Raw genomic sequence first — 15,032 nt, 5'->3', positions numbered from 1 at the left:
GCAGCGCCCCCTGCTGGCTGTAACCTCTCTGTTCCACATCTTTGCAGATCCAGACCATGTCTCTCAGGAAGGTGGAGGGTAAGTCTGTACGGGGAGGATTGTAACAATCGTGGCTATCGTCTTGACCTCCCCTGTCTCTTGTCCCCCACCAGTCAATGTATAGGACGAGGCTGGTGGCAGCTCAGGGGCCTGTAGCGTCAGCCTCTCTGGCTGGGTGGGGGTGGGTGAGAAGACATCGGTTTCTGGGACAGACAGGGCTCCAGCCCAGGTTTGTGCTGAAGGCGTTCCATGCAGCTGGCAGGGTTTCTTGCCTGGCCTGCTCTTCTCTGTAGGACGGTGGAGATGTGAGGTGGGAGCGGGGAGTGAGGATCTTGGGGGCAGTGATGGATGGGGCAGGCGGGGCTCCTGAACAGGTTCTTTCCAATTCACCGTGCCTGTGATTCAGTGCCATCCAACTTTACCTTGTTTCCAGCGTGTAGCGAGTTGACCCCAAATCTCTGCGAATCTGTGTGAATGAGGCCTATCTGGAGGGTGCGCCCTCCTCCCCTTGGGTACTCCGGCGTGCTGGTGTGCATGCTTGTGTGTGTCTGACGGACACAGGCACTGGCGTCTAAAGGGCGCCAGCAACCTACAGGGCACCGCTCCTGCTTCTGAAACCTGGCCCTCCTACTTCACCCCGCCCCCCCTGCCCTATGCCTGTAGCTTCCTTTCTGCCTCTCCTTGCAGACCCACACATCTCCCCCGTCCCCTGCCTCGAGGATACACATTTCTTTCCCAGCCTCGTAACCAGTTCAGAGAGGCACTATTCCTATAGCCTTGATCTCCTGGGTGCCGGGGCTGGGGCTGGGGTGTGTGCCATTCATAAGAGCTGTGTGCCATGGACTTCAAATCCATTGTCCCCATGATTTAACGTGGGGCGGGTATTATTGTCCTCACTTTCTGGATGAGGAGCCTGAGGCTTAGAGAAGTGCAAGGACTTACCGTGTCGTGTGCAGCTAGTTGGAGGGCAGAGCTGGAATGTGGACTCTGATCTTCCTGCCTCCAGGGTCCATGGTTGTGACCGCTGCTCCATCCTGCCTCTCTCTGCTAGAGAACCGACTCGAGGGCTTGCTGTGTCTGGCCAGCACTCACACGCTGTCCGGTGCTTCCCTCTAAGGTGGGGATGGGGTGCAAGGCATTGGAGACACTAACTGCTCCTGCTCTCCTCAGGGATCCGCAAGGGCCCGAAGGCTGTGGACACAGAGAAGGACTCTTCCGAGGAAGGTGAGGCTCCATTTTCTTCCCTGGGGGCTGCCCTCTTCATTGTTTAGTTTGTCCCTACTTAACTGGATCTGGCTACCTGAGGCTGGGGCAAGGGAACTAGGGACATGAAATAAATATTTCTTAAGCCCTTTGTGCTTGCCAGGCACATTACACGCAGGTACTAACGTGCAGCCTGCTGGTTCACCCAGGCTCAGAGAGGGTCAGTGACTTTCCCAGAGTCTCAGAGCCAGCAGGTGGTGGAGTCAGGATTTGGCGCAGTGTCTGCTGCATAGCCTGTCCCTGGTGCCTGCCCCACCACTTGCCTGGTACTACCCAGAGCAGTGGATGCAACGCAGCCAACTCCCTGCGTTGGCTTAACATGACCTTTGCGGTTTTATTCTGCATGGCGAGCGTGCTGCAGACAGATCACACAGGACCTAACTGATGTGCAGGAATCCTCCTTGGCGCCCTCTGCAGAGCCCTGGGTACCTGCTGCTTTTATTTACTCCGTTTGCCGAGCTCTCGACCAGATGTTTCCAGGGAATGCAAAGGAAAAGAGAAAAAAATAGACTGTCCTGAGAGGGTCAGGAAGAAGGAGCTCCCAGGAAAGATCAGAGAGCTCACAGCCAACCTGCTGACCAGGGCTGCCTGCCCAGCCAGGCTGTGATGTGACAATCCCAGAGAGACCCAACAGGTGCACCCAGGAAAGGGTTTTATTGGTGTCACCAAAGAGTTCATCGTGGGGTGTTTTGTTTTTTAATGTAATAGTTTACTTTTGAGATGGTAATCCATGCTATTGACAAAAAAAAAAAAAAAAAAAAAAAAAGGAAGGAAGGAAGGGAGAAGGAAATAAAAGCAAAAGTGTGCACAGTGAGAAGTAGGTCTCCCTCCTGCCGGGCCATCCAGTCTCAGCCCAGAGATTCCATTGTTAATGGTCTGTCACGCATCTTTCCAGAGATACTTGGTGCAAACACAGGCCCATAGATGTATGCATTCTTTTCCTTTTTCCTAAACGGGAGCACAGTCTACCTATTTTTCTGTGGTTATTGCTTAACAACGTATCTGGGAAGTCATTTGCAATCCCTTTATGTAGAGCTGCTGCATTAATTTTTCAGGACTTCACAGTATTCCACTGGAGGGATGAACCTAAATGTACCTAATCAGTCCTCCGCTACCTCCCTCCCCACCCAGTGCATTTAACCTTGGGATAGAGTAGCAAAAGTTAGAGTTACATGTAACCTTGAGTAACACAAGGTCCACAGTGGGGATGAACCAAATCCTCCAAGGGGGGCATAGAGTTCGAGGAGGAGGAGGCTGAGGAGGGCGAGTTAGGGAGACCTCGCCCCACCCCCTCCATGCCCCATCCTGTTGCAGGCAGGACCCAGGCCTTTGTCAGGCTGTGCTGTGCCTCTTCACTTGCTTGTCTACTTCTAGTCCCAGACCAGCAGAGCAGCATCCCCTGGGAACGTATTAGAAATGCAAGATTTTCAAATTCTCGGCGCCATGCCACACAGACTGAATCAGAACTTCTGGGGCAGGGCCCAGCCATCTCTGTCTGCACCCGCCCTCCAGGGCATCCTGGGGCTTGCTCTAGTTTGAAGACCGCTGCGGGGCCCGCGGCTCTCTGCAACTGGCTGCACACTAAGAATCTCCCAGGCTGCTGGCAGCTCTCTGGAGGACCATGCCAGTCCCCTACTACCTAAATCACAACACGCGGTGAGGGGCGTCCCAGGCATCAGTACTTAAAGCTCCACAGGTGATTTCAACATGCAGCCAAAATTGGGGCTCATGTCCTGTGCAAACTTTATGGAAGAGCATCAACCCTGAGGGGCAGTGGAGGGCTTGTTAAAACACAGATTGCTGGGATCTACCTCCAGAATTTTTGGTTCAGTAGGTTGGACTGGGATCTGAGAATCTGCGTTTCTAATAAGTGACAGGTGGTGCCGATGCCGTGGCTCACACTTTGAGAACCACTGCTCTAGAACAGCTGGTTCTCAGGCATGGCTGTTGTTAGGTCTGGGGAGTTTCACAAATAGATCTTAAGGCCGGGGGCCCACCCTCCGAGATTCTGATATAATTAGCTTGGGATGGAGCCCAGGTGATTCAGATAGGCAGCGAGGCTTAAGGCCATCGCCTTGACTGTGAGCTCCTTGAGGGTTTTCTTTAGTGTCCTCAGCACTGGCCTGTTCAAGCTCCGTATAGGGAGTCAGTAAACGTCTACTGAGTGAATCAAAAGGCTGGTCCATCTGTAACCACAGTGGCCCCTGGCACTGGACCTGAAGAGCACTTCTGGGAGGCCTTCCCTGACTCACCGGGGATGACCCCTTTGTAGCAGTTATCACATTTTATTGTAATTGCCTATTTTGTTACCCGCTGGGTCGGTATTTCTCAAGGTGCAGTCTGTGGCTCACCTCCATCAGAATCATCTGGGCAAGTTAAAATGCAGATTCCAGGGCCCTTCCCCAGACCTATGGCATCAGACTCTCTGGAGGATGGGGCCAGGGAATGTGCACTTTAAACCCAGGCAATTCTGATGTATACCGTTGGAGGGAGAACGCCTGATTTAGGCAGTAAACCCAAGGGGAACAGGGAGCTACCTGTCCACCATATGTATATGTATGCATACATCATGCATGTAAGCCAAATCATTATGTTGTAAACTTAAACTTATACAGTGCTGTATGTCAATTATATCTCAATAAAACTGGGGCGGGGGCGTGAGGCGTGAAGACCAGAGCCCAGGGAACAAACTGCTGTCAGGACTCAAGTGTGAGTCAAAAGCCTGAAATCTCTCAGTTAACCTGGGACAGGACTGAGCCAGATCTTGGAGGTCCAGACCGGCAGGGGATGAGGATCCTGAAGGTGGGAAGGGGGTCTGCAGCAGTGGTTCCCAGGAGGAGAAGGACCCGGGGATGGACACTCAGGGGGGATTGGTGGCCCTGGGTGCACAGGCTGGAGACCAGGAACCCTGGCTGAGTGCTGTGTGGCTTTGGGAGTAGAGATTTCGGGCACCCAGGCTGACCTTGGTGGTTGTCTTGTGCTGCAGAGCTGGAGGACTCCCGCAGTGGACGGCAGAAGGTGCTGGCACCTCTCAGTCGAAACCCCACCTTGCTGAAGCAGTTCAGGCCAGTCCTGGAGGACACCCTGGAGGAGAAGCTGGAAAGCCTGGGGATAAAGCGAGTGAGTTCCAGGGCCTCTGTGGCAGGGCCGGTACCTACCGTTTAGACACAGGGCATTCTTAAACCGACAAAGGGTCGACTGTTCTTTACATTGTAAGCTTATTCGTCTTATTTGTTCCAGTGGGGCACCTTTGGTATCCAGGAATATAAACCCGCACATCTGGCACTGTGGTCTCTTCTGTTTCCTCCAATGGCTTCCTGAGATGTCACCCTGTGTCCTGACTTCTCTGTGCTCTGCACTCATTGGCTACTTTCTTCTGCGTCTCTATTTTATTGTCATTGTTCACATATTCAACAAATATTTATTGAGCACCTTTGTGCTAAGTAGTGTACTAGATGCTGAGAATACAGTGATGAATTAGACAGAACTGACAATTTTTTTCATCGAGTTTACAAATGGTAGGGAACTCAGGTATTAAACAATGATTGTCCAGATATTTAATAACTTACCATTGTGAGAAATACTCTGCAAGAGAGGTATCGGATGCTATAGGAATGAATAATAAGGGGATGTGCCTTAGCCTGAAGGTCCAGGTGTGAAGGTGGACAATATGTGGATATTACTTTGACAGATTACTCCTCTCCAACTGGATAGAGTCTCAGTGGAACTATCAAACAAGATGTTCCATCTTCTCCTGGACAAAGGGACTATATGTGCCCCAAAGGACTGTGTCTCTGTTTCTGACAGAGGGAATTTAATTGGCTCAGTGTGGCCTTTGGAGGGGCCCCTGGGGTGAAGTGTCCATGATTGGTGGCACACGTGGCCATGCCCACTCAGCAGGTGGCTGTGGGTGGAGCAGGCTCTGAACACTCTGGTACAAATCAGCATTTGAACACCATTGTCCCTACATGCCCGTGTTCAACCAGAGTATGCATATTGTCATGAAAGGCATTATTTTTGGCTGCATCGGGTCTTCATTGCTGTACGCGGGCTTTCTCTAGCTGTAGTGCACAGGCTTCTCATTGTGGTGGCCTCTCTTGTTGCGGAGCATGGGCTCTAGGTGCACGGGATTCAGTAGTTGTGGCACGTGGGCTCATTAGTTGTGGCTCGCAGGCTCAGCGGTTGTGGCTCATGGGCTCTAGAGCGCAGGCTCAGTAGCTGCGGTGCATGAGCATATTAGTTGCTCCGCAGCACGTGGGACCTTCCCAGACCAGGGCTCAAACCCGTGTCCCCTGCATTGGCAGGTGGATTCTCAACCACTGCGCCGCCGGGAAAGCCCAGTGACATCTATTATTAAAAAACACACCTTGTTATCAAAGCAGCTGAGCATCATATCATTGAGAATACTATGTGTATAGAGTAAAATAAGAAAAAAAAATAGACACCTAGGTTTAATTTAGCAAGGATGCCCCTAATCACTGACTGTTTTCAACTACTGCTCAATCTAACTCTGGCCTTACGTTCAGACCTAATTAAACCATTTCTTTCTAACCTTAAATGATTTCTCATGGGCTCTAGGTGGATGTCAAAAGCCCAAGCAAGTTCCAGTAGGTTTTGGAAGGGTGCCTGGCTTTGTTTTTTGTTTTTTTTTTTTTTCGCGGTACGCGGGCCTCTCACTGTCGTGGCCTCTCCCGTTGCGGAGCACAGGCCCTGGACGCGCAGGCTCAGCGGCCATGGCTCACGGGCCCAGCCGCTCCACAGCATGTGGGATCTTCCCGGACCGGGGCACGAACCCGCGCCCCCTGCATCGGCAGGTGGACTCTCAACCACTGTGCCACCAGGGAAGCCCCTGGCTTTGTTTTTTTGCAGTTGATGTTTTCAAATCTTGTTAGCCATGGAGGGCAATGTGTCCAGCATAACGATAGTGCCTGGGGTACAAAAAGGAGCAAGCCATGGTCTCCCCACTGTAGGATTCGGTTGGGTGGGGGAGAGGCATGTCCCACCTAAGCCTGTATGCTTGATGTCCTTGGACTGGTGCGTAGCCCCTTTGCACCATCCTGCTGTGTGTGCTTTGCTGGGGCCCCCAGGTCCTAGCCCACCTTGCTTTCAGCAGCCTGCTCGCCCTGCTCTAATGCTCAGCTCCTCTCCCAGAAGCACCGGCACTGATCCCAGTGACTCCCAGGCCAGCAGCAGCTTTGAGAGGCTTAGGGCAGGAGAAGGGTAGCCCCTCTCCAGAGGGAACCTCTGTGGTCTTCCAGGATGCAAAGGGAATCCCTGCTCGCACCCTCCGACACCTGGAGTCCCTCCTGCGAGCCCAGCGGGAGCAGAAGGCCGGGAGGTTTTCTGAATTCCTGAGTCTGAGGGAGAAGCTCATCAAGGAAGCCAGCAGCAGAGTGAAGGAGGAGAGCCAGTGGAACAGGGACCCGGTGTCCCAGCCAGACGGCGAGGCTCCAGGTGAGCTGGCGAGTGGGCTCGCCCGGGGCTGTGAGCTGCGAGGGTGCAGGCTTGTTTTCGTAGAAGGGGGTGCGTAATCCCCCCGTCCACACCCAGGGCTTTGCTCTGAAGGGCCAGATGACAGGGTCCTCCCAGGTGGCTGAGTCCAAAAGTCTTCTGCTGGAAAAACAGAGTCTGTGGATGGGGTGGGGTGGGCACCAGCGTCCCTCAGGGAAGCAGAGGAGAGCCAGGACCAGAGCTGTGCTCAGCCCTGAGCTGGCCCCGCTCTGACGCGCCGCCCCCTTCAGCAGCTTAGCTCTGCACTGTTTTACTTGCTTGGACCACAGGTTGAGCTTTGCCGCAACAGAGAGCAGCCCATTCTCTTTGTGGCTCTATAAACCAGGCCTGTCGGCACAGAGGCTGCGGGTGGAGGCAAAGATCCGTCAAATGGCTCTGGGGCAGCGGTTGGGCCAGTTTGGCAGGCGGACAAGTCCTCAGAACTCAGATGTCCCCTGGGCCGGGTCCAGCCGCTGCTTTGTCCCTGGAATTTGTGATAAGGAAAGGCCCTGTGGGTCTTGTGGAGGACCGAAGGATGTGGGCGAAGACCCTCCGCGCTCTGTTCTCAGGGCACGCGGGGAGCAAGGGAACTGTGTTCTTTGGCTCAGGAGCCCCCATCTCTAGATTCAGATCCACAGGCCGGGTGATGCCCAGCTCCTTTCGGCCATGGACGTGTGCAGCCAGAGGAACGTCACTTCTGCTGTCTGCTTGTGTCCAGGCAGGCCCCAACCTGAGCTCTGTATGCAAAGGAAGTTTCCAGAGTGTGGTCCACACATCTCTGGGGGCTGTGAGGGTTGATTTTAGTTGGTACGTGAATCAGTAATTTCAAGATTTAATCTTTATTTTTCTTCATGTACATTGGAAAAATATTACTAACGTAGCAGTCCTGAGAGCTCATGGAAATTATTACTTGCATAAGTATGAAGTGGGTACTTTATGTTTAAAAGTGGTGTCATTTTCTATAAAAATGTTAAATAGAGAACAGGACCGTTGCTTTGAGAATATGGTGAAAATTGTGTCGATGATCTGGGTAACTGTCGTATTTGGTTTAAACTTCTGGCCTTAAAAGCTCTAAGGAAAGGATAGTTTTTAGTCTTGTACAGAAATCTCAGAGCGAAGGGTATTTGTCCTGGTTGCTCACCTGCCTTTCACATAACCCTCTGCCTCCAGTGCTCACTCATTCCTAATTTGTTTAATTGAGTGCAGTGTTTACTGAGGTTGACCTGGGCCGGGGCCTGCTCCCTCAGCTGGAAACCAGCCAGCACTAGGTGATGTGACAGGGCCAAGCACAGGCTGGGGCAGCTCGGAGGAGAGGGGACGGGCCCCGAGGGAGGGTGAATGGAAGCCCCTCTGAGTCCCGGTTTCCAAAAGAGGAGAAAGTTTTCTTGTTCTTCAAGGTGCTCCCCTGCTGGGTCCCCGAGCCTGGAGTGGGAACCTCCCTTGCCCCCCGCCTTCTGTCTCCGCTTCCCTGGCCTTGGGTCCTGCCTTCTCCAGGGCCCGTCACTGACCTGTGAGGTGAACACTGTTCTCTCGGCATTTCGTGGGCCTCCTTCCAGCTCTGCCCCCACGTGTTCTCTTTCTAGGCCCCAGGAGTGCTGTACGAAAGCTCACCTCCCGTCTCTGCTCAGAGCATGCCTCTTTTTTTTTTTTTTAATCATTTTGGTTTTTAGATGTTGGGGGTAGGAGTTTATTAATTCATTAATTTATTTTTGCTGTGTTGGGTCTTCGTTTCTGTGCGAGGGCTTTCTCTAGTTGCGGCAAGTGGGGGCCACTCCTCATCGCGGTGCGTGGGCCTCTCACTATCGTGGCCTCTCTTGTTGTGGAGCACAAGCTCCAGACGCGCAGGCTCAGTAGTTGTGGCTCACGGGCCTAGTTGCTCCGCGGCATGTGGGATCTTCCCAGGCCAGGGCTCGAACCCGTGTCCCCTGCATTAGCAGGCAGATTCTCAACCACTGCACCACCAGGGAAGCCCCAGAGCATGGCTCTTTTGTTTTGGGGCAAAGCTGCGGGGTGCAGCCAAGGCAGAGGCAAGAGCCTTACATTTGGGGCGACTGACCACCTGGGTTTGCATCTGCCGCTGACTTCCACGGAATCGTGGGTCTTGAGCAAGTGTTCCTGAATCCCTGGAAGCCTGTCTGGGGCTAAATGGATGTTGGATGTAAAGTGCTTAGCTTGGTCTGTGCATAGTAACGGTAGCTGTTGTTATTTTCCCTCAGCACGTTCACCCTCCTTTCAGTTTACTCTTTCCTAGAAACCCCACTTCTGTGTAAATGCATTCTCCGAGAGCTGTGCATTTTGAACCGTCTTTTCAAACTTCGAACTACAGTAAGAAATGCATTTTATGCTGTGGCTCAGTCCACACGTGTAAGAGTTTGATGAAACAGTACTTACTCGGACTCCCTGTGATGCACTTTCTTTCCCCTTCTCTTCCCATAAAAAAACTGCCAATCCTGCGTTACTGCCCGCCCCTTGTGATTCGAGAACTGGAGGGGCTGTATCGAATTGCCTGCCTTAAGCACTCCTGCACAGCTGAGTTCTGGGAGGCGGGTGTGCGGATCTCGATGGCCCAGGTGGTCCACCGGCGCCCTCTGGTGGCAGCAGAGCCTTCCTGCAGGGCTGCCTGCACTCCAGCGGCAGCCGCTTGGGTTGGGTAGAGAGGGGAGTAGGTGGCCTTGGCGAGGCCAGCTTCTAGGATTGTGTCGGGGGAGCTGCAGACACGTTGGACCCTCTTCACACCTGCTGCCTCCCGCGGGTCTCCCGACACGATGCCATGACCCTGGAACACCAGCTGCTCTCTTGGTCTCTGATGAAACCGTGGGTCCCGGCCCCAGGTCTGGCCAGCAGCAGGACACTTGGGGTGGGGGAAGTTATTAAATCCGCTCTGATTATTACGGGACTCTGCACGGAGTGACTTGCCCATTTCCCGTGTGTGGAGCCTGTTTCTGCATCCTCTCGGGCTCGGGGGCCCAGATGGGTATGCTCTGAAACTCACTCTGACCTGTGTTTCTAGTCAAAAGCCAGCAGAGCACACCGGTCACCAAAGACGCCCAGCCAAAGGCCAGGACCCTGCACGTGGCACAGTCATCCAAGCCGGCAGAGTCCCCCGTGTCACCTCTTCAGAGCCGTGGCAGCCACGGCCTGGGCCTGGCTCAGGGGCCCACCCCTACTCCTGGCTCCAGAGCGCCTGGACCCTCCAGCACCCCGCCTTCCCTGGGGCCCGGGCTGAGGTGAGCCGGGCTCTGTGCTCTCCCCAGGTCTGTGGTGTGGCTCCCGCCCTGTCCTGGGCCCCCCACAGGCTTCTGCAGACAGGGGAGGGGCGGAGGCAGAAGCGAACAGGAAGGGCCTCAGATGCGGTCCAGCCCCAGCTCCCATGAGGAGACCGGGGTCCTTTGCTCCCAGCCAGGACACAGCTACCCTCCCCTGTCCCCAAGCCTCGGTTGCCACGCTGGAGGGGCTGGGTCTTCATCTGCTCACGGAGGAGCTGGTGTGGCTGCCACTCTCCAGATGACTCCTGGCTGGCGTCTGGGCCCAGGGAGGGAGCAGGGCTGGCTCTGGGCAAAGCAAACAAGCTTGCAAGTGGTGAAGTGTGGCGTTGAACGTCTTCCTTCCGGCCCACACGTCGCCCCTTGCTTCTTTTCCTCAGCAGTACGTCCCCGTTCAGTTCTGAAGAGGACTCGGAGGCAGATGCCGGCTCTCATGCGTCCCTCCAGCCCCCGAGAGTTCCTTCGAGGATGGGGCCCCGGCCGCAGGATGGCTGGGCCTGGTCTGACACCGAGACCTCGGAGGGGAGCGCCCAGACGCCTGGCAAGAGCTCAGGTGGGCTGGCTTCCTCAGGAGAGGAAGGTTTTCTTATAAAAATGTTAAGAGGCTTGTAGCTTCTGGCTTCAGTTGCATTTTCTAGCCAAAGAGGAAAGGATGTGGAACTTTTGTCTTTCCAAAGTCAGTAGGTGGAAGCGCTGGGGTGTAAGCCCAGCTCTATCTGCCAGGTCCACAGTGTCCATGGATTCTGCACTACTTCATCTTGTCCACAGTGTGTTCCAAGCCTGCCAATCCATCGACCACCAGAACCAGATCTCTGGAGAAGTACTGACCACCTGCCAGGCGAGATGATAGGGTGTCAACATCTAGGAACCGGGAATCTGGAGTCCTCGGACACGCTTCAGCCTCTGTCACTTGCTCCCTGCGTGTGCTTGTGTGAAGGGTTTCGGTTCGTTTGTTGTAAAATGAGGTTTCTGGACAAGATGGGTAATGAGGGGCGAGATACACATTAGGCCCTTAACAATCAGCTTTTGAATGAATCAATGAGCCGAGGGCTGTCGTAGCTCCGGACCTCTGTTCAGGCCCCAGCTGTTTGAATCCCGGAAGTCCGTGGCTAGCTCCCTGCTTCTTGGCCAGTCCTGAGGTCTGGACATCCACCTTGCTCTCCCACGTCACCAGAATCCATTGATCACGTAGTCACTGCTTAGCCCCCTCTTGCGTGGAGTCCACAGAAAGCGTGTCTGGCCCGCAGCCCTCCTGTGCGAATTTATATTGATGACGTTTCTTCGTTTCTCTGCGAAGGTGTTGGAGGAGGAACTGCACGTTAGTCTTGCAGTTCATGTACCAACTGAGCAGGGATTCCTCCCGGCCTCCCGTTGAGAGGGAAGAGCAGCTTCCTAAGCCTGTGTGCCCAGCCGTGTCCTTAAGTGCACGGCACACTTACTGGATGTTCCAAGCACACGCCGGCCTGGGCCTCTCTCTCTTTGCCCCTCTTTTACTGTTTTTGCCTTTCCTTCTTCCTCTTGACCCTTTTCCTCGCTCCCTTTATCCACACCAGAGCCTGGATGTGACCCATAAGGATGATGCATTCAGACTCCGGGCTTTTCCCCCTGGTTGCCTTCCAGGTACACTGGTGCGATCGATGGTCAGACGTCATGAGAAGCAGCTGGAGGCTTCGGCCAAGAAACCTGCTGGAGAGGTCAGTCTGTTCTCCAAGCCCAATGCCGGGCCACAGAGGGCTGCTGTGCCAGGAGGGAAGCCCCAGGTAGGCTGTAGGACCTTGGAGGCTGCCCTGCAATTCCCTACAGAGCCAGCTCTGAGTTTGGGGGCCTGGGGTGGGGGCTGAGGGAGGGTCCAGCGAGTGTCACCCTGGGGCCTGGTGTGACACTGCAGGTGACCTCACTGTCCCCTCTGCCCTTGCACAGGTAGAGGGATGGCCACTTTCCAATGCTTGTTGTTTCATTATACGAACAACCGCTCAGTGGGTTGTGTCTCGGGGCCACTTACGCTCCCACTTCCTGCCTCTGATAGCGCCTGGACCCAGCTCTGTGTCTGGCTTCCCGCAGTAGCTGCTCTCTTCCGGCTCCGCCTCATCTCACAGCCAACCCCTCCCGCTTCCTTCAGGCCCCGAGGACCCCAGCGCAAGGCGTGTGTGCAGAGCAGATTGCTTCACAGGGTGGGGTGTTGGAGTAGCATCACACAACACATCAGAGTAGGCCACAACACACAATGGGGATATTTAGACTAAATATTCAAGGCCATTCCTCATCACTATGAATGTCTTGATGGCCTTGCCTTTCTCAGGCTCCAGCTGCCATCAGATTTAGAACTCAGATGCCCAGCCTCCCAGACCACTCCCGTCAGGACGTCCTCTTTGCTGCCCGCCCCCCATCAGGGAACAACTTCCATATTCCTGTTGCTGTCTTAGGCAGAAACATTTCGAGCTCTTGTACTTTACACTCCTTTCTCAATCAAGAAGATGCATCCTGGGATGCTATTGCCCTAAAATTCAGAAAGAGTGGGCCATCCCTTTTTGGTTCTCCCTAGCATACTCCCCCAACCCCAAATACCTACCTTGTACTACATAATACGTTTGGTTTATTATGCAGCCCATGTGTGTTTGCGAGTAACGAGTCTAAAGGATTTAAAAAGTATTCATCCCTTTTCCCATGTTGTGAAAGAACACCCACAGCCCTAAGCAGTTTGAGGCGCTGCTCAGAGCCTGCTTGCTGCCCGGGCCCTGCTGGTTTCTGATTGGTTGGCCTTACGTTCCAGGCAAATGGCCTGGGCACTGAGAGCTCTGGGGGGGTGACCGTGGCTCTGGTTCCAGGACAGCCTGGGACCTTGGTCCACTCTGGGCTCCTCAGTTGGCCCCAGCCCAGACCCTTTCCAGGCCGAAAGATTCCTGGCACTTCCAGTTGCCCTCATGCTCCTATGGTCAGAGTGTTTCCCAGCCCCTAGACAAGAAGTCTGTGGCAGGTGGGGTGGGCGTGTTAGCCCCTGGTGCATCAACTCAGGAATTTGGAGAAGTTGAGGCTCTAGGCTTCCAGATCCATCACTGTGGGCAGTTAAAAAATCTGGACAAAGTTTAAATTACAACAAGAGCAACCTGCTCTGCTACCGGCCTCTCCAAGGAGCTTGCCTTGGTGTGGCCAGTGGAATCTCAGGGGTGTTTGCATTGCTGTGACCCCAGGTCTCTGAAGCAGGTCCTCAGGGAAGTGAGAAGGCAGAAGGAGAAGCATCCCCCTCCTGCTTTCTTCCAAATCCGCATTTTGTCCCCATGTCCGTCCTGCACGTCCATCCTCCCTTGTCAGATGCATCTTCTTCTCCCCCTCCCCTCCCTGTAGCTTTCTGAAGATGAGAGTGACTTGGAGATCTCTTCCCTGGAAGATCTCTCCCAGGACCTGAACCAGAGAGAGAAACCAAAGCCCATGTCTCGCTCGAAGCTCCCAGAGAAGATTGGTGCCAGCTCCTGGAGCCCTGGTCAGCCCCGGGTCCCTGGCTGGTGATCCTGCCCCAGAGCCTGGCGGCCAGAGGCCCAGCCTTGTCGCCCAGCTGGGTGGGGCTGGCTCACGGTCCACCCCCACAGATGGGGCTGCTGGGCCTCTTGTCTTCACCGGTAACCGAGAGGTCTTCTCCCCTGGAGGGTAGCAGAGCAGAAGATGGATACGGTCTCTCCCGCCCCCTGTGAGGGGCCCTGGCAGCGCCCCTGGGTCCCAGGGCCTGAGAAAGGGTTGTAACGGGACCTCAGAGCAGCATCCTTCCTCCACCTCCACGTTCACGCCAGACTGAAAGGAAACACCTGGTCTCTAGTCCGGAGCGTTTTGTAAACCTGCAGAAACACTGTAGAAATGGGTCTTTTATGGGGTCCTTTTGGGGACTTATGCCTGAGTCAGTCATTCACTGATTGGCCCAAAGCCATTTACTGAGGTCCTCCAGCCTCTCACTGCTGAGTTGGGGTAGAGGCAGAGATGGGGGGTGAAAAGTACAGGGTCATAATCTGTTGACAGTTTAGGATGCTATGGGAGCGCAGACAGAGCCTCCAAGTGCAGCCTGGGGTGACCTTGGAGAGCTTCCCAGAGCTGCTGTCTGGCAGGGCTTGCTCGTGGGTGGGAGGGAAGGAGGGCCTCATATCCCCAAAGAACCACAAATTAAAATTTTGATATTATTTCTAAAATTGGGTTATGTATATAACTACTGTATTTTTTTTTAATTTGAAAAGCATTAATTTATTATATGTAAACCTTTAAATACAGCACAATGTTTCTCACTCTCTGGTATTTCTTCCTATTTTTGGCACTTTAGCAGGGGCTGGGTGGGGGCTGGAGCCATCTGTACCCCAACTGTGTCAGTTTAGGGCCTTTGGGGTGCAGTTGCCAAGATGGAGATAGGATTGCAGTCGGTTTGCTGGGGAGTCACACCAGCGGAGGAAGCCGAATCGGGCAGGGAAAGTGCTCCCGTGCAATGCAGGTCTGACCCCTGTGGGAGAAGGGAGAGCGGGAAGCAGGAGTGGCACTGCCCACCAGGAGTCCCCACTGGGCAGGAATGGCCAGGACCTCGTGCCCCCAGCCAGCTTGGCCATTGGCTGGGGTGCCCAGGTGAGTGAGACCTAGTTGAACAGCCATTGTTTTCCCTAAAGGGAAACCCAGCCGTGCACCTCCAGGCCTCACGAGTAGAGGGAATAGCGTGATGAACCCACGTTCCCAACACCCAACTTCAGCCGTTATCAGCTCAGCTCGTGGCCAGTCTTACCTCACTATCTCTCCCCACGAGCTTGGGTCTGTCCCGCTCCCCAGCCCTCCATCCAGGCTTCTTTTGACCTCTGGGTGGTCCTGATACCTGGGCTAAGCCCTGAAGTTCTAGCAGGAGGAACCAGGGGAAGTGAGGAGGAAAGGCGCTGCAGAGGGCAAAGGGGATCTGGGGCAAAGGAGGCTTGGGGGTACCATGGTGCCAGCCTGTTCAGTGAGGCCAGAGCCTAGCTT

At 54.3% G+C, this 15,032-nt stretch overlaps 1 protein-coding gene across 6 annotated transcripts in view; it reads left to right on the top strand.

Annotated features, from left to right (window-relative positions):
• DZIP1L (DAZ interacting zinc finger protein 1 like) overlaps window positions 1-14,303 on the top strand; it is a 48,856-nt gene extending 34,553 nt beyond the window's left edge. For 4 of the 6 annotated variants that reach the window (XM_082625940.1, XM_082625939.1, XM_082625937.1 and 1 more), the window contains 8 exons: window positions 48-78; window positions 1,210-1,263; window positions 4,289-4,422; window positions 6,561-6,756; window positions 9,803-10,019; window positions 10,436-10,608; window positions 11,676-11,815; window positions 13,398-14,303. In XM_082625940.1, the coding sequence (XP_082482066.1) occupies window positions 48-78; window positions 1,210-1,263; window positions 4,289-4,422; window positions 6,561-6,756; window positions 9,803-10,019; window positions 10,436-10,608; window positions 11,676-11,815; window positions 13,398-13,559 (1,107 nt within the window). In that variant the 3' untranslated portion in view covers window positions 13,560-14,303. The remainder of the gene's footprint in view (window positions 1-47; window positions 79-1,209; window positions 1,264-4,288; window positions 4,423-6,560; window positions 6,757-9,802; window positions 10,020-10,435; window positions 10,609-11,675; window positions 11,816-13,397) is intronic. The other 2 variants (XM_082625938.1, XM_082625936.1) reach the window with 1 other exon arrangement.
• Window positions 14,304-15,032: the final 729 nt, after the last annotated feature.

The sequence above is a fragment of the Mesoplodon mirus genome, assembly GCF_964341445.2.
Source record: "Mesoplodon mirus genome assembly, chromosome: 6".
Lineage (NCBI taxonomy): Eukaryota > Metazoa > Chordata > Mammalia > Artiodactyla > Ziphiidae > Mesoplodon > Mesoplodon mirus.
Note: the sequence above shows the minus strand (reverse complement) of the source record. Positions and strands in the feature narration are given on the sequence as shown.